Raw genomic sequence first — 19,420 nt, 5'->3', positions numbered from 1 at the left:
ATTAGGAGTTTCTATTATTTTCATGGTTTCCACGAAATGAAAGGTTATTACATGATAAATATAGAATCATAAAAACAATTCTTTAAAACAGTAATTCAAGTCGTTCCCTTTTTTTTTATTTGCTTGTTTTGTGTTCATCCACAGTAAAACATAATTTTAGTCTAATCAGTAATTCTTTCCAACCAATAAAGGAATTAAAGTGACAAATAAAACATTCATGAATTTGAATTACAATTTCAGCTTTCTCCAGCTATTACAGCTACCTATAAATAGTGTAGATTGTTCATTTCCTTTTTATTTATTTATTATTTTTTTTTTTTTTGAAAATAGTATACAAAAAAAATGTCGAGTCTTGCGTTTTCAAATAAATTAACCAATTTTCACTATTTGGCATATTTTTTAGTAGTGTGTGGTGGAAAATGATCTACCTTCAGCACTCTTCACAAAAACTTCTTTCTATTGTACAAGTCCGTTTTTAACATATTCTAAACTTATCAGTTATAATATTTGTTCATAAACCTGGATAACTTATATTTATTTGATCATATTTGCTATTGTCATTATCGTTGTTATTTTCTGATTCAATCATATTTATAAAAATATACAGTTTTTCAATAAATTTCGTTTTCTACGTTTTCATTTCAAGATTATGCAGTTTTTGTGGAGCTTCCTTCTCCTGTTGGAACTGTAATTATAACTTCTGAAGTCGAAACAATATCATTACCATAATTATCTCATAGACAAGAAAACATGTCTAGTTGAAATTTAGCTTTTATACTTTTACCTTTTCTGCTATATTTTTTTTTTTAGAAACAACTTTACTAAATTTATCTAGTTTTCTTTTCTTTCCAGTTTTAGAAGAGCTTCTCAAACTATCATTTAATTTTTTACAATAATTATTCAGTAATGAATTGACTGCAGACCAAATTATCATTCTATAGACATTTTCTGGTTTATGTCCTGAAATGCATTCACCATAATCATGTATTTGTTCCTCATTCACTAAACTATTGAAAATTATCTCTGCTGCTAAATACTTTTGATTGGAAAATTTCAAAAATGCTTCTTCATGTATGGTACATAATTTCTGAATTATAATGTAAGAATATAATATTACATTTACAATGCATTTTTTGGGGTATAAAAGTTTTCCTCGACTTAAATTCTGAATTAAAGAAGTTGAGCAGTCCAGTTCTTTTTCATTTGTTAAAAACTTTTTGCAAATGCTGCATTTCAACTTTTTAAGGACTGTGTGGACACAGTAACCTCCTAAATAAACTAACACTGGTAAAACATCTTCTGATTTTTTAAAATCTTCTTCTGTAAGCAAAATGTTAAATACAGGTAATTTTTCAGAAATAGATTTTTCAAATTCTTCCCAATTTTCGCCAACTGCTTCCCGAAAAAGTTCGAGATTTCCATGTTTGTTTGATTTTAAACAAATTTTTAAAATACAATGCATTCTTAGTTTGTTTTCACTTTCAAATACCTGTCTGAGTGAAACATGATATTGTGCTCCTGCCATTTGTCTATATAAACCAAAGCGTGCCTCTAAATTGTCGGTCTGAAATTTTCCTGGGAGAATGTACTTCATTTCGAATTCTTCCTGACAATATTTAGTTATTTCTTTTAAAGCATATGTAGTCATGAAAAGAGCAGAATAAGTTTCTTTTGTTAGCATGCCGGTATCACATTTCATATTTTTCCAGTCTTCCAACCAGTTCAAAAATACATCTAAAAACTTGTATCTTTTGTCGGTTTCAGATGATGTCAGTGGTTTTTTATATACATTATTTTCACGGATTCCTGTGAATGGAGTTTTTACATTAACAATATCCCACCACCTATTTATTATTCTTATATATTCTGCTGTTTCTTTGTAGTGTGGAAACTCATATTTCTCTCCCAAATTCATGAGACTTTCAGGTATAAATTTATTGAAAATTTTGAGTACTAATTTGACATTTTGTTTTTCTAAATTATTGGGTTCCAATGCTTTTAAAGATAAATTGTATGCATATTTTACGATGTTATTCTTTTCAGTTTCATACAATAATTTTAATGTTTTGAAGGATGCTGTATTAAAATCTACTTTATTGTCAGATTTACTACTAGAACTCTGAATTATTTCACCATTAGAGTGAATAACATTATCATTAGTTTCCAGAGAATTTTTAATACAATCTTGTTGTGAATTTTTTTCTGAGGTTGTTTCTTTAAAATTAGGGTAAAACATACATTTATCAACATTCTTTTGATTGATCCAGTTATTGCGAATATTCTTCAATAAATGGACAGTATCGATCATGAAAAAAAGAGGTCGTTCTTTATTTACCGGATGAGGATAAAGAATTGAATATGACTGTGAAGGAGAAGCGAACTGAGACATTGCTTTTTGATTGACTGAATTGTTGTCTGTTACTACACATATCACTTTAAAACCAATGTTTTCTAACCCAATAATAATTTTTTTAATGAATGCATGTAAAACGTCTGCTGCTATTTTATTTACAGGAAGAATGTGAACAACATCTTTATATGACGATGAAATACTATTTATCATGAAAGTCACAACACTTGTGGCGGCATTTTCTGAATTGTAACTGAAACCTGATATATTTCCCCCTTTGTAATCAAAGTAGGGTTTGACGTGCATCTCATCTATTTGAAGAATCACATTTTTATCTGCAGATACTATGAATTGTAATTTCTGCTCAATGTACCTTAAGAAATGCAATTCGGTCTGCTCTGACTGAGGGCAAGTGTTGATAGGTATGCATATATTTCTCAAAGTTACAGGATGAGGTAACAAAATATAGCCAGACTTTCTGACAAATTTATATGCATGCGGAGCCATTGAATAAAATAATGAGCAGAATATCATCATTTCAGTGGAGTACCTTTTACTGTGCTCATTTTGAATAATCAAGGCAGATTGCTCTTTAATAAATGCTACAACATTGGTTAAATTTTCTTGGGTTATATTTAAATTATCCATGAAACTATGAATCTGGGAAACAATATCAGAATTCAGCAATGATTTATTTCTCTTCATTTCTGGCAGATGCTCTAATATTTCATTTAAAGTGTTGATATTATTGATTTTTATAGGTAAAGAACAAATGTTTGGAATATTTGACAAGCTTGTTTTTCCAACAAAAGCTGACACCTCTAATACATCATTTATTACAACAGACAAGGCAATTTCAGGACCAGAACTTACTTCAATATTCACGAATAAAATTTTGTTTTCTTTATGAATGACATTCCAGAAATTTTTCAAATTTACTAAAGAAATGCGCTGTTTTAGTTCTTCCAAATTTTTAAATTCTCTTGTCTCATCGTATTTCTTTTTTTCTATTATGCTTTCCTGGAGAGCTTTCTCTACATATTGTTGTTCCAATTTCATCTTTTTTATTTCTGGATTTTCCCTATGAAATGTTGAAGATGACATGTAAGCGGCACAATTTGGCATCTGAGATGGAATTGCTCCAATCACTAGTCTCGGATATTTAAGAGGGGCACTTAATAATTTTCCTGACTTCGAATCGAACAGACTCGTTTCTCTTTCAATATCATTTTTTTTAAAATGTAATTCACAGACCTACAGTAAAGGAAATTATTCGTAAATATTGACTTCCTTTAATGTTTAATTTAAATACAGTAAGAAATATACAATATAAAACAATATATAATTATTATTGTTTACTCTCATGCTTTTATCGTTATGTTATATAATAAAATTTAACTATATAAACGTAATTATAGATATAATAGTAAACAAAGAATGTAAATATAATTTTCCCTATGAAATGTTGAAGATGACATGTAAGCGGCACAATTTGGCATCTGAGATGGAATTGCTCCAATCACTAGTCTCGGATATTTAAGAGGGGCACTTAATAATTTTCCTGACTTCGAATCAAATAGACTCGTTTCTCTTTCAATATCATTTTTTTTTTAAATGTAATTCACAGACCTACAGTAAAGGAAATTATTCGTAACTATTGACTTCCTTTAATGTTTAATTTAAATACAGTAAGAAATATACAACATAAAACAATATATAATTATTATTGTTTACTCTCATGCTTTTATCGTTATCTTATATAATAAAATTTAACTATATAAACGTAATTATAGATATAATAGTAAATAAAACATGTAAACATAATTACGGCAAATATTATAATTATTATTGACAATAATTACAGACATTATTACCTGTATTACAGCATTTTATAAAATAATTCTTTTCATAATGCACTTGATTAAAAGCACGAATAATAGATATTACTGAGCTGTATTACTGTTAAATTTCTAATGTGAGAATAAATGATTTTTCATTTAGAAACGTTAAGCATTAGTTTAAAATAATTAAATAAGCTTACCCTACTATGCTGCGTCGGATAAAATCCTTCACGATGTATGGCACTTAACCACTTCTTTTTAAGCTCTTCATTTTTAGGAAAGGCAAAAACACTTACTCTTGGGCCATTCCTGTAATTCCCATTACAGTTTGGAACACAACAGATCAAAGGCATTTCTATTCCTTATTTTTAGTAATCCAAATGATTTTTTTTGCAAGTAAGAAATGGCGCTTCCTGTCTACTCAAACACAGGAGGGCCACTGGCTAAAACATGTCGTGGGTGGAAAAGAGTTCGTTTCTTATCAGTAAACTTGAAGAGGGTGAAATTCCTCCCTCGGTCCCCCAATTCGCACCCACTCGTGTAACCTCTCGGAGCTACGTCATTACTTTCTGTGACGTAAGTTTTCCGGCCTTCTCTAACGGGGGTCGTGGGCCTTGTCTATCGGGGGTTGTGCATATTCTCAATGGTTTGCCTGAAATGGTGAAATATGGGGAAAAGCAACTATTTTAGTTATTAATTTTCATAGTTGTAAGATTCTTATAAGCAATAATAATTTATTTTGAAGTTTGAAATAGCAACTTTCAGAGGATGAACTAAAGAAGTAATAAGTAAATTATAGCAAATGTATATATGGTGCAAAGGGATGAATAAAAAAAAAAAAAAAAATGTAACCAGCATTTGTGGTGAAATATATTCATTTCAAGATAGCGAAGTGAACTGAAAAAATAAAACATTTCTTGTATACAATTACAATTTTAAATTATTTTTATTTCTAGCTAAGATGGGCATGTTGCAGTTATGACAGTTATAAATTTTATCTTAGTAATATCTCAGTGATATTAAGATTGGATTTGCTTAATATTTCTTTCAAAATAGAGTAAGTTCGCCAAAATTAAGGCAATCGTTTGTCATTAAGGTTGGGGACTTAAACATGAGTTTTTCGATATTGGACTGAGTTTTGATTAACGTAGCGAAGTTTGATCATTTTCTTAAACGTTATACAAATACAGAATTTTTTGATTTCAGAATGCCATATGAACGTATGCATATTTTCCCTATTTTTTCATTTCATTTCCGATGTCAGTTTTAAATGCTCACCAATATATATATATATATATATATATATATATATAATTTTATTTTTGTTAAAATATAGTAAACATGATTTGTGAATAGTTATTAATTCATTTCATGTAGATGACCAGCCTTTCAAGGAGTCATATATAAAGGCAAATAAATTAATAGAAAATTAACGATAATTTTTGGAATTCCTTTGGAAAATTGTAATTCTTGAATAATGTGTTATTTTAATGTCAAAATTATGATTTTAAACGAAATATCAGTAAAAATGCTAAATTATTTAAAATCTGACTGCTTGTTTTCACTATCGTATCTGCTTTGGATTTTCTTATTATAAAATCTTGATAGAGTCATACCTTTTCCTTCCTTTTTTTTTTTTTTTTAATCTAAAAGTTTTTATTCAGTGCATTCTCTCTTTTCAATTGTTTTTGTTTAATTTCAATAATTTCAGAACATAGAAGCAATGGTGCAAAAAGTAATTTTTTTACTTTTGATTTTGTACCATATTGAACTTTTTTTTCTTCTTTTATTTACTTTGTTCTTAATTTTATTTATTTATTTATTGCTAATAATGTTACTCTCTGAATATCCCATTCATTTTTTTATGTTTGTATGCATATATATTTCTAAATATTTATTTTTAAATATTTTCTTATGTAAAATCAGATATAATTAACACAAATTTTAAATTGGAGTACTTTCTTTTAATTATTTAACATTTTTTTAAATTCTATCTTTTTTTGTCCTTCATATATTCAAGATTTTTATTTAATTACCACTTTGTGTTCACATTTAAATATGTTATAATATCAGGTATCAGAAAAAAAGTAACATGAATTATAAATTGAACCTTTGTTTATGAATTCTTGAAATGTGTCTTAATACAACAAGTCATGAACTTATGGTATAAAATCAATGTTTGCTTCTTGCAACTCTCTGTTTGTATTTTTCATTCTCATTAGATCTCATTATTTTCATTTTCATAATTTACAGTTCACCTAAAATTTTTGTATTAAAGAAAATACTTCTAAAACAATTTCTTTTGATTTCAAATATTTCAACATATCTGTGAGTTATTTAGACTGAATATGTTTCTCATTTCAGTATATTCTTTTCTCAGCCATTTCGTAAAATTAAAAACTGAAGGATATAAGATATTTCAAAATGTAAAGTTTTTTTGTTTTTTTTTGGCATATCAAGAAAAGTATGCTTAGTTAATATTACATTTGAATTTTAATTATATCTAAAATCTCTGTTGCAATGCAGAATGAAATCTGCTTTCTCTCTGATAAACTTAATAATTAATCTGTATTTGCAAATACTGAGACTGGGGTTTGATGTGTAAATATTTAATTCTATGAATTTTTAAAAATAATTATTTATGGCCTAATGTATTTCTGTTTTATATTTCTTTAACAATACTGCATGTTGAATTGAAACCTTTTTTGTATTTCCTTTTATAGGTATGAATGGGACTTAGTTGAAATGCAAAGAATGAGCTGAACGTATCTTGACATTTATTAGGTGTGTATATTTATGTTTTTCTTTCATATTTTCAATTTTTTTAAATTCAATTACCACTTTGTGTTTATATTTAAATGTGTTCTAATATAAGGGATAAAAAAAAGTAACATGAATTATAAATTGGACCTTTGTCCATGAATTGGAGAAGTGTGTCTGCATACAACAAGTTATGAACTTTTTTTCATGAAATCAATGTTTTTTGTTTCTTGCCACCTTCTATATGCATTTTTCATTCTTTATGCTTGATGCTGCTACAAGAGAATATTAGATCTCATTATTTTCATTTTAATATTTTACTTCTAATTGTACCGTTCTGTTGAAATGTTTGTATTAAAGAAAATACTTCTCAGACTATTTCTTTTGATTTGAAATATTCGAACAATTCTGTGTGTTTTGAAGACTGATTATGTTCTCATTCCACTATATTCTTTTCTCAGCCTTTTATTAAAATGAAAAACTGAAAATATTGGTTGTTTTGGGTATACGGTGTTGGAAAATGTATTTTTTGGCATATCCAGAAAAGCATGCTCAGTTATTATTAAATTTGATTTCTAATTATATGTAAAATCTCTGTTGCATACTGATATCAATGCAGAATGAAATCTTCATTCTCTCTGATAAACTTAATAATTAATTTGTATTTGCAAATACTGAGACTGGGGTTTGATGTGTAAATATTTAATTCTATGAATATTTAAAAATAATTATTTATGGCCTAATGTATTTCTGTTTTATATTTCTTTAACAATACTGCATGTTGAATTGAAACATTTTTTGTATTTCCTTTTATAGGTATGAAAAGTTATGAATGGGGCTTACTTGAAATGCAAGGAAGGAGCTAAACTAATCTTGACATTTATTAGGTGTGTATATTTAGGTTTTTCTTTCATATTTTCAAGTTTTTTTTAATTCAATTACCACTTTGTGTTCATATTTAAATGTGTTCCAATGTAAGGGATGAGAAAAAGTAACATGAATTATAAATTGGTCCTTTGACCTTGAATTGGAGAAGTGTGTCTGCATACAACAAGTTATGAACTTTTTTTCATGAAATTAATGTTTTTTGTTTCTTGCCACCTTCTATATGTATTTTTCATTCTTTATGCTTGATGCTGCTACAAGAGAATATTAGATCTCATTATTTTCATTTTAATATTTTACTTCTAATTGTACCATTCTGTTGAAATGTTTGTATTAAAGAAAATACTTCTCAGACTATTTCTTTTGATTTGAAATATTCGAACAATTCTGTGTGTTTTGAAGACTGATTATGTTCTCATTCCACTATATTCTTTTCTCAGCCTTTTATTAAAATTAAAAACTGAAAATATTGGTTGTTTTGGGTATACGGTGTTGGAAAATGTATTTTTTGGCATATCCAGAAAAGCATGCTCAGTTATTATTAAATTTGATTTCTAATTATATGTAAAATCTCTGTTGCATACTGATATCAATGCAGAATGAAATCTTCTTTCTCTCTGATAAACTTAATAATTAATTTGTATTTGCAAATACTGAGACTGGGGTTTGATGTGTAAATATTTAATTCTATGAATATTTAAAAATAATTATTTATGGCCTAATGTATTTCTGTTTTATATTTCTTTAACAATACTGCATGTTGAATTGAAACATTTTTTGTATTTCCTTTTATAGGTATGAAAAGTTATGAATGGGGCTTACTTGAAATGCAAGGAAGGAGCTAAACTAATCTTGACATTTATTAGGTGTGTATATTTAGGTTTTTCTTTCATATTTTCAAGTTTTTTTTAATTCAATTACCACTTTGTGTTCATATTTAAATGTGTTCCAATGTAAGGGATGAGAAAAAGTAACATGAATTATAAATTGGTCCTTTGACCTTGAATTGGAGAAGTGTGTCTGCATACAACAAGTTATGAACTTTTTTTCATCAAATCAATGTTTTTTGTTTCTTGCCACCTTCTATATGTATTTTTCATTCTTTATGCTTGATGCTGCTACAAGAGAATATTAGATCTCATTATTTTCATTTTAATATTTTACTTCTAATTGTACCGTTCTGTTGAAATGTTTGTATTAAAGAAAATACTTCTCAGACTATTTCTTTTGATTTGAAATATTCGAACAATTCTGTGTGTTTTTAAGACTGGTTATGTTCTCATTCCACTATATTCTTTTCTCAGCCTTTTATTAAAATTAAAAACTGAAAATATTGGTTGTTTTGGGTATACGGTGTTGGAAAATGTATTTTTTGACATATTCCGAAAAGCATGCTCACTTGTTATTACATTCGATTTCTAATTATATGTAAAATCTCTGTTGCAAACTGATGTCAATGCAGAATGAAATCTGCTTTCTCTCTGATAAACTTAATAATTAATTTGTATTTGCAAATACTGAGACTGCGGTTTGATGTGTAAATATTTAATTCTATGAATTTTTAAAAATAATTATTTATGGCCTAATGTATTTCTGTTTTATATTTCTTTAACAATACTGCATGTTGAATTGAAACCTTTTTTGTATTTCCTTTTATAGGTATGAATGGGACTTAGTTGAAATGCAAAGAATGAGCTGAACGTATCTTGACATTTATTAGGTGTGTATATTTATGTTTTTCTTTCATATTTTCAATTTTTTTAAATTCAATTACCACTTTGTGTTTATATTTAAATTTGTTCTAATATAAGGGATAAAAAAAAAGTAACATGAATTATAAATTGGACCTTTGTCCATGAATTGGAGAAGTGTGTCTGCATACAACAAGTTATGAACTTTTTTTCATGAAATCAATGTTTTTTGTTTCTTGCCACCTTCTATTTGTATTTTTCATTCTTTATGCTTGATGCTGCTACAAGAGAATATTAGATCTCATTATTTTCATTTTAATATTTTACTTCTAATTGTACCGTTCTGTTGAAATGTTTGTATTAAAGAAAATACTTCTCAGACTATTTCTTTTGATTTGAAATATTCGAACAATTCTGTGTGTTTTGAAGACTGATTATGTTCTCGATCCACTATATTGTTTTCTCAGCCTTTTATTAAAATGAAAAACTGAAAATATTGGTTGTTTTGGGTATACGGTGTTGGAAAATGTATTTTTTGGCATATCCAGAAAAGCATGCTCAGTTATTATTAAATTTGATTTCTAATTATATGTAAAATCTCTGTTGCATACTGATATCAATGCAGAATGAAATCTTCTTTCTCTCTGATAAACTTAATAATTAATTTGTATTTGCAAATACTGAGACTGGGGTTTGATGTGTAAATATTTAATTCTATGAATATTTAAAAATAATTATTTATGGCCTAATGTATTTCTGTTTTATATTTCTTTAACAATACTGCATGTTGAATTGAAACATTTTTTGTATTTCCTTTTATAGGTATGAAAAGTTATGAATGGGGCTTAGTTGAAATGCAAGGAAGGAGCTAAACTAATTTTGACATTTATTAGGTGTTTATATTTAGGTTTTTCTTTCAAATTTTCAAGTTTTTTTTAATTCAATTACCACTTTGTGTTCATATTTAAATGTGTTCCAATGTAAGGGATGAGAAAAAGTAACATGAATTATAAATTGGTCCTTTGACCTTGAATTGGAGAAGTGTGTCTGCATACAACAAGTTATGAACTTTTTTTCATGAAATTAATGTTTTTTGTTTCTTGCCACCTTCTATATGTATTTTTCATTCTTTATGCTTGATGCTGCTACAAGAGAATATTAGATCTCATTATTTTCATTTTAATATTTTACTTCTAATTGTACCGTTCTGTTGAAATTCAGACTATTTCTTTTGATTTGAAATATTCCAACAATTTTGTGTGTTTTTAAGACTGATTATGTTCTCATTCCACTATATTCTTTTCTCAGCCTTTTATTAAAATTAAAAACTGAAAATATTTTTTGTTTTGGGTATATTGTGTTGGAAAATGTATTTATTGGCATATCCAGAAAAGCTTGCTCAGTTGTTATTACATTTGATTTCTAATTATATGTAAAATCTCTGTTGCATACTGATGTCAATGCAGAATGAAATCTTCTTTCTCTCTGATAAACTTAATAATTAATCTGTAGTTTCAAAAACTGAGACTGGGGTTTGATGTGTAAATATTTAATTCTATGAATATTTAAAAATAATTATTTATGGCCTAATGTATTTCTGTTTTATATTCCTTTAACAATACTACTGCATGTTGAATTGAAACATTTTTTGTATTTCCTTTTATAGGTATGAATGGGACTTAGTTGAAATGCAAAGAATGAGCTGAACGTATCTTGACATTTATTAGGTGTGTATATTTATGTTTTTCTTTCATATTTTCAATTTTTTTAAATTCAATTACCACTTTGTGTTTATATTTAAATGTGTTCTAATATAAGGGATAAAAAAAAGTAACATGAATTATAAATTGGACTTCTTTCTATTGTACAAGTCCGTTTTTAACATATTCTAAACTTATCAGTTATAATATTTGTTCATAAACCTGGATAACTTATATTTATTTGATCATATTTGCTATTGTCATTATCGTTGTTATTTTCTGATTCAATCATATTTATAAAAATATACAGTTTTTCAATAAATTTCGTTTTCTACGTTTTCATTTCAAGATTATGCAGTTTTTGTGGAGCTTCCTTCTCCTGTTGGAACTGTAATTATAACTTCTGAAGTCGAAACAATATCATTACCATAATTATCTCATAGACAAGAAAACATGTCTAGTTGAAATTTAGCTTTTATACTTTTACCTTTTCTGCTATATTTTTTTTTTTTAGAAACAACTTTACTAAATTTATCTAGTTTTCTTTTCTTTCCAGTTTTAGAAGAGCTTCTCAAACTATCATTTAATTTTTTACAATAATTATTCAGTAATGAATTGACTGCAGACCAAATTATCATTCTATAGACATTTTCTGGTTTATGTCCTGAAATGCATTCACCATAATCATGTATTTGTTCCTCATTCACTAAACTATTGAAAATTATCTCTGCTGCTAAATACTTTTGATTGGAAAATTTCAAAAATGCTTCTTCATGTATGGTACATAATTTCTGAATTATAATGTAAGAATATAATATTACATTTACAATGCATTTTTTGGGGTATAAAAGTTTTCCTCGACTTAAATTCTGAATTAAAGAAGTTGAGCAGTCCAGTTCTTTTTCATTTGTTAAAAACTTTTTGCAAATGCTGCATTTCAACTTTTTAAGGACTGTGTGGACACAGTAACCTCCTAAATAAACTAACACTGGTAAAACATCTTCTGATTTTTTAAAATCTTCTTCTGTAAGCAAAATGTTAAATACAGGTAATTTTTCAGAAATAGATTTTTCAAATTCTTCCCAATTTTCGCCAACTGCTTCCCGAAAAAGTTCGAGATTTCCATGTTTGTTTGATTTTAAACAAATTTTTAAAATACAATGCATTCTTAGTTTGTTTTCACTTTCAAATACCTGTCTGAGTGAAACATGATATTGTGCTCCTGCCATTTGTCTATATAAACCAAAGCGTGCCTCTAAATTGTCGGTCTGAAATTTTCCTGGGAGAATGTACTTCATTTCGAATTCTTCCTGACAATATTTAGTTATTTCTTTTAAAGCATATGTAGTCATGAAAAGAGCAGAATAAGTTTCTTTTGTTAGCATGCCGGTATCACATTTCATATTTTTCCAGTCTTCCAACCAGTTCAAAAATACATCTAAAAACTTGTATCTTTTGTCGGTTTCAGATGATGTCAGTGGTTTTTTATATACATTATTTTCACGGATTCCTGTGAATGGAGTTTTTACATTAACAATATCCCACCACCTATTTATTATTCTTATATATTCTGCTGTTTCTTTGTAGTGTGGAAACTCATATTTCTCTCCCAAATTCATGAGACTTTCAGGTATAAATTTATTGAAAATTTTGAGTACTAATTTGACATTTTGTTTTTCTAAATTATTGGGTTCCAATGCTTTTAAAGATAAATTGTATGCATATTTTACGATGTTATTCTTTTCAGTTTCATACAATAATTTTAATGTTTTGAAGGATGCTGTATTAAAATCTACTTTATTGTCAGATTTACTACTAGAACTCTGAATTATTTCACCATTAGAGTGAATAACATTATCATTAGTTTCCAGAGAATTTTTAATACAATCTTGTTGTGAATTTTTTTCTGAGGTTGTTTCTTTAAAATTAGGGTAAAACATACATTTATCAACATTCTTTTGATTGATCCAGTTATTGCGAATATTCTTCAATAAATGGACAGTATCGATCATGAAAAAAAGAGGTCGTTCTTTATTTACCGGATGAGGATAAAGAATTGAATATGACTGTGAAGGAGAAGCGAACTGAGACATTGCTTTTTGATTGACTGAATTGTTGTCTGTTACTACACATATCACTTTAAAACCAATGTTTTCTAACCCAATAATAATTTTTTTAATGAATGCATGTAAAACGTCTGCTGCTATTTTATTTACAGGAAGAATGTGAACAACATCTTTATATGACGATGAAATACTATTTATCATGAAAGTCACAACACTTGTGGCGGCATTTTCTGAATTGTAACTGAAACCTGATATATTTCCCCCTTTGTAATCAAAGTAGGGTTTGACGTGCATCTCATCTATTTGAAGAATCACATTTTTATCTGCAGATACTATGAATTGTAATTTCTGCTCAATGTACCTTAAGAAATGCAATTCGGTCTGCTCTGACTGAGGGCAAGTGTTGATAGGTATGCATATATTTCTCAAAGTTACAGGATGAGGTAACAAAATATAGCCAGACTTTCTGACAAATTTATATGCATGCGGAGCCATTGAATAAAATAATGAGCAGAATATCATCATTTCAGTGGAGTACCTTTTACTGTGCTCATTTTGAATAATCAAGGCAGATTGCTCTTTAATAAATGCTACAACATTGGTTAAATTTTCTTGGGTTATATTTAAATTATCCATGAAACTATGAATCTGGGAAACAATATCAGAATTCAGCAATGATTTATTTCTCTTCATTTCTGGCAGATGCTCTAATATTTCATTTAAAGTGTTGATATTATTGATTTTTATAGGTAAAGAACAAATGTTTGGAATATTTGACAAGCTTGTTTTTCCAACAAAAGCTGACACCTCTAATACATCATTTATTACAACAGACAAGGCAATTTCAGGACCAGAACTTACTTCAATATTCACGAATAAAATTTTGTTTTCTTTATGAATGACATTCCAGAAATTTTTCAAATTTACTAAAGAAATGCGCTGTTTTAGTTCTTCCAAATTTTTAAATTCTCTTGTCTCATCGTATTTCTTTTTTTCTATTATGCTTTCCTGGAGAGCTTTCTCTACATATTGTTGTTCCAATTTCATCTTTTTTATTTCTGGATTTTCCCTATGAAATGTTGAAGATGACATGTAAGCGGCACAATTTGGCATCTGAGATGGAATTGCTCCAATCACTAGTCTCGGATATTTAAGAGGGGCACTTAATAATTTTCCTGACTTCGAATCGAACAGACTCGTTTCTCTTTCAATATCATTTTTTTTAAAATGTAATTCACAGACCTACAGTAAAGGAAATTATTCGTAAATATTGACTTCCTTTAATGTTTAATTTAAATACAGTAAGAAATATACAATATAAAACAATATATAATTATTATTGTTTACTCTCATGCTTTTATCGTTATGTTATATAATAAAATTTAACTATATAAACGTAATTATAGATATAATAGTAAACAAAGAATGTAAATATAATTTTCCCTATGAAATGTTGAAGATGACATGTAAGCGGCACAATTTGGCATCTGAGATGGAATTGCTCCAATCACTAGTCTCGGATATTTAAGAGGGGCACTTAATAATTTTCCTGACTTCGAATCAAATAGACTCGTTTCTCTTTCAATATCATTTTTTTTTTAAATGTAATTCACAGACCTACAGTAAAGGAAATTATTCGTAACTATTGACTTCCTTTAATGTTTAATTTAAATACAGTAAGAAATATACAACATAAAACAATATATAATTATTATTGTTTACTCTCATGCTTTTATCGTTATCTTATATAATAAAATTTAACTATATAAACGTAATTATAGATATAATAGTAAATAAAACATGTAAACATAATTACGGCAAATATTATAATTATTATTGACAATAATTACAGACATTATTACCTGTATTACAGCATTTTATAAAATAATTCTTTTCATAATGCACTTGATTAAAAGCACGAATAATAGATATTACTGAGCTGTATTACTGTTAAATTTCTAATGTGAGAATAAATGATTTTTCATTTAGAAACGTTAAGCATTAGTTTAAAATAATTAAATAAGCTTACCCTACTATGCTGCGTCGGATAAAATCCTTCACGATGTATGGCACTTAACCACTTCTTTTTAAGCTCTTCATTTTTAGGAAAGGCAAAAACACTTACTCTTGGGCCATTCCTGTAATTCCCATTACAGTTTGGAACACAACAGATCAAAGGCATTTCTATTCCTTATTTTTAGTAATCCAAATGATTTTTTTTGCAAGTAAGAAATGGCGCTTCCTGTCTACTCAAACACAGGAGGGCCACTGGCTAAAACATGTCGTGGGTGGAAAAGAGTTCGTTTCTTATCAGTAAACTTGAAGAGGGTGAAATTCCTCCCTCGGTCCCCCAATTCGCACCCACTCGTGTAACCTCTCGGAGCTACGTCATTACTTTCTGTGACGTAAGTTTTCCGGCCTTCTCTAACGGGGGTCGTGGGCCTTGTCTATCGGGGGTTGTGCATATTCTCAATGGTTTGCCTGAAATGGTGAAATATGGGGAAAAGCAACTATTTTAGTTATTAATTTTCATAGTTGTAAGATTCTTATAAGCAATAATAATTTATTTTGAAGTTTGAAATAGCAACTTTCAGAGGATGAACTAAAGAAGTAATAAGTAAATTATAGCAAATGTATATATGGTGCAAAGGGATGAATAAAAAAAAAAAAAAAAATGTAACCAGCATTTGTGGTGAAATATATTCATTTCAAGATAGCGAAGTGAACTGAAAAAATAAAACATTTCTTGTATACAATTACAATTTTAAATTATTTTTATTTCTAGCTAAGATGGGCATGTTGCAGTTATGACAGTTATAAATTTTATCTTAGTAATATCTCAGTGATATTAAGATTGGATTTGCTTAATATTTCTTTCAAAATAGAGTAAGTTCGCCAAAATTAAGGCAATCGTTTGTCATTAAGGTTGGGGACTTAAACATGAGTTTTTCGATATTGGACTGAGTTTTGATTAACGTAGCGAAGTTTGATCATTTTCTTAAACGTTATACAAATACAGAATTTTTTGATTTCAGAATGCCATATGAACGTATGCATATTTTCCCTATTTTTTCATTTCATTTCCGATGTCAGTTTTAAATGCTCACCAATATATATATATATATATATATATATATATATAATTTTATTTTTGTTAAAATATAGTAAACATGATTTGTGAATAGTTATTAATTCATTTCATGTAGATGACCAGCCTTTCAAGGAGTCATATATAAAGGCAAATAAATTAATAGAAAATTAACGATAATTTTTGGAATTCCTTTGGAAAATTGTAATTCTTGAATAATGTGTTATTTTAATGTCAAAATTATGATTTTAAACGAAATATCAGTAAAAATGCTAAATTATTTAAAATCTGACTGCTTGTTTTCACTATCGTATCTGCTTTGGATTTTCTTATTATAAAATCTTGATAGAGTCATACCTTTTCCTTCCTTTTTTTTTTTTTTTTAATCTAAAAGTTTTTATTCAGTGCATTCTCTCTTTTCAATTGTTTTTGTTTAATTTCAATAATTTCAGAACATAGAAGCAATGGTGCAAAAAGTAATTTTTTTACTTTTGATTTTGTACCATATTGAACTTTTTTTTCTTCTTTTATTTACTTTGTTCTTAATTTTATTTATTTATTTATTGCTAATAATGTTACTCTCTGAATATCCCATTCATTTTTTTATGTTTGTATGCATATATATTTCTAAATATTTATTTTTAAATATTTTCTTATGTAAAATCAGATATAATTAACACAAATTTTAAATTGGAGTACTTTCTTTTAATTATTTAACATTTTTTTAAATTCTATCTTTTTTTGTCCTTCATATATTCAAGATTTTTATTTAATTACCACTTTGTGTTCACATTTAAATATGTTATAATATCAGGTATCAGAAAAAAAGTAACATGAATTATAAATTGAACCTTTGTTTATGAATTCTTGAAATGTGTCTTAATACAACAAGTCATGAACTTATGGTATAAAATCAATGTTTGCTTCTTGCAACTCTCTGTTTGTATTTTTCATTCTCATTAGATCTCATTATTTTCATTTTCATAATTTACAGTTCACCTAAAATTTTTGTATTAAAGAAAATACTTCTAAAACAATTTCTTTTGATTTCAAATATTTCAACATATCTGTGAGTTATTTAGACTGAATATGTTTCTCATTTCAGTATATTCTTTTCTCAGCCATTTCGTAAAATTAAAAACTGAAGGATATAAGATATTTCAAAATGTAAAGTTTTTTTGTTTTTTTTTGGCATATCAAGAAAAGTATGCTTAGTTAATATTACATTTGAATTTTAATTATATCTAAAATCTCTGTTGCAATGCAGAATGAAATCTGCTTTCTCTCTGATAAACTTAATAATTAATCTGTATTTGCAAATACTGAGACTGGGGTTTGATGTGTAAATATTTAATTCTATGAATTTTTAAAAATAATTATTTATGGCCTAATGTATTTCTGTTTTATATTTCTTTAACAATACTGCATGTTGAATTGAAACCTTTTTTGTATTTCCTTTTATAGGTATGAATGGGACTTAGTTGAAATGCAAAGAATGAGCTGAACGTATCTTGACATTTATTAGGTGTGTATATTTATGTTTTTCTTTCATATTTTCAATTTTTTTAAATTCAATTACCACTTTGTGTTTATATTTAAATGTGTTCTAATATAAGGGATAAAAAAAAGTAACATGAATTATAAATTGGACCTTTGTCCATGAATTGGAGAAGTGTGTCTGCATACAACAAGTTATGAACTTTTTTTCATGAAATCAATGTTTTTTGTTTCTTGCCACCTTCTATATGCATTTTTCATTCTTTATGCTTGATGCTGCTACAAGAGAATATTAGATCTCATTATTTTCATTTTAATATTTTACTTCTAATTGTACCGTTCTGTTGAAATGTTTGTATTAAAGAAAATACTTCTCAGACTATTTCTTTTGATTTGAAATATTCGAACAATTCTGTGTGTTTTGAAGACTGATTATGTTCTCATTCCACTATATTCTTTTCTCAGCCTTTTATTAAAATGAAAAACTGAAAATATTGGTTGTTTTGGGTATACGGTGTTGGAAAATGTATTTTTTGGCATATCCAGAAAAGCATGCTCAGTTATTATTAAATTTGATTTCTAATTATATGTAAAATCTCTGTTGCATACTGATATCAATGCAGAATGAAATCTTCATTCTCTCTGATAAACTTAATAATTAATTTGTATTTGCAAATACTGAGACTGGGGTTTGATGTGTAAATATTTAATTCTATGAATATTTAAAAATAATTATTTATGGCCTAATGTATTTCTGTTTTATATTTCTTTAACAATACTGCATGTTGAATTGAAACATTTTTTGTATTTCCTTTTATAGGTATGAAAAGTTATGAATGGGGCTTACTTGAAATGCAAGGAAGGAGCTAAACTAATCTTGACATTTATTAGGTGTGTATATTTAGGTTTTTCTTTCATATTTTCAAGTTTTTTTTAATTCAATTACCACTTTGTGTTCATATTTAAATGTGTTCCAATGTAAGGGATGAGAAAAAGTAACATGAATTATAAATTGGTCCTTTGACCTTGAATTGGAGAAGTGTGTCTGCATACAACAAGTTATGAACTTTTTTTCATGAAATTAATGTTTTTTGTTTCTTGCCACCTTCTATATGTATTTTTCATTCTTTATGCTTGATGCTGCTACAAGAGAATATTAGATCTCATTATTTTCATTTTAATATTTTACTTCTAATTGTACCATTCTGTTGAAATGTTTGTATTAAAGAAAATACTTCTCAGACTATTTCTTTTGATTTGAAATATTCGAACAATTCTGTGTGTTTTGAAGACTGATTATGTTCTCATTCCACTATATTCTTTTCTCAGCCTTTTATTAAAATTAAAAACTGAAAATATTGGTTGTTTTGGGTATACGGTGTTGGAAAATGTATTTTTTGGCATATCCAGAAAAGCATGCTCAGTTATTATTAAATTTGATTTCTAATTATATGTAAAATCTCTGTTGCATACTGATATCAATGCAGAATGAAATCTTCTTTCTCTCTGATAAACTTAATAATTAATTTGTATTTGCAAATA

At 27.3% G+C, this 19,420-nt stretch overlaps 1 protein-coding gene and 2 long non-coding RNA genes across 3 annotated transcripts; 2 read left to right on the top strand and 1 right to left on the bottom strand.

Moving 5' to 3' along the window:
* The first annotated feature begins 5,129 nt into the window (after positions 1 to 5,129).
* Positions 5,130 to 9,571, top strand: LOC129960038 (uncharacterized). The gene is made up of 5 exons (XR_008783512.1): positions 5,130 to 5,248; positions 6,915 to 6,975; positions 7,768 to 7,838; positions 8,632 to 8,702; positions 9,496 to 9,571. It is a non-coding gene; the product is annotated as an uncharacterized LOC129960038 (long non-coding RNA).
* A 2,006-nt stretch (positions 9,572 to 11,577) lies between these two features.
* On the bottom strand, positions 11,578 to 13,682 carry LOC129959843 (uncharacterized). The gene is made up of 4 exons (XM_056072736.1): positions 13,113 to 13,682; positions 12,049 to 13,007; positions 11,823 to 11,967; positions 11,578 to 11,615 (listed from the first exon to the last, which is right to left on the bottom strand). Exons 1-4 carry the CDS (start codon positions 13,585 to 13,587, stop codon positions 11,578 to 11,580), a joined length of 1,617 nt encoding a protein of 538 aa, XP_055928711.1. The 5' UTR covers positions 13,588 to 13,682.
* A 2,362-nt stretch (positions 13,683 to 16,044) lies between these two features.
* LOC129960040 (uncharacterized) lies at positions 16,045 to 18,782 on the top strand. Its single transcript, XR_008783514.1, has 3 exons — positions 16,045 to 16,179; positions 17,846 to 17,906; positions 18,699 to 18,782. It is a non-coding gene; the product is annotated as an uncharacterized LOC129960040 (long non-coding RNA).
* The last annotated feature ends 638 nt before the right edge of the window (positions 18,783 to 19,420 follow it).

The sequence above is a fragment of the Argiope bruennichi genome, chromosome X2, assembly GCF_947563725.1.
Source record: "Argiope bruennichi chromosome X2, qqArgBrue1.1, whole genome shotgun sequence".
Classification (NCBI taxonomy): domain Eukaryota; kingdom Metazoa; phylum Arthropoda; class Arachnida; order Araneae; family Araneidae; genus Argiope; species Argiope bruennichi.
This window is presented reverse-complemented; position numbering and strand designations above follow the sequence as displayed.

Coding starts and splice junctions, on each gene's coding strand:
- LOC129959843 (XM_056072736.1), bottom strand. CDS start 13,587: ATGCACGTCAAACCCTACTTTGATTACAAAGGGGGAAATATATCAGGT. Junction 11,968..12,048: donor CCAAAAAATGCATTGTAAAT/GTAATATTATAT, acceptor TCCAATCAAAAG/TATTTAGCAGCAGAGATAAT. Junction 11,616..11,822: donor TTCATTACTGAATAATTATT/GTAAAAAATTAA, acceptor TTATAATTACAG/TTCCAACAGGAGAAGGAAGC.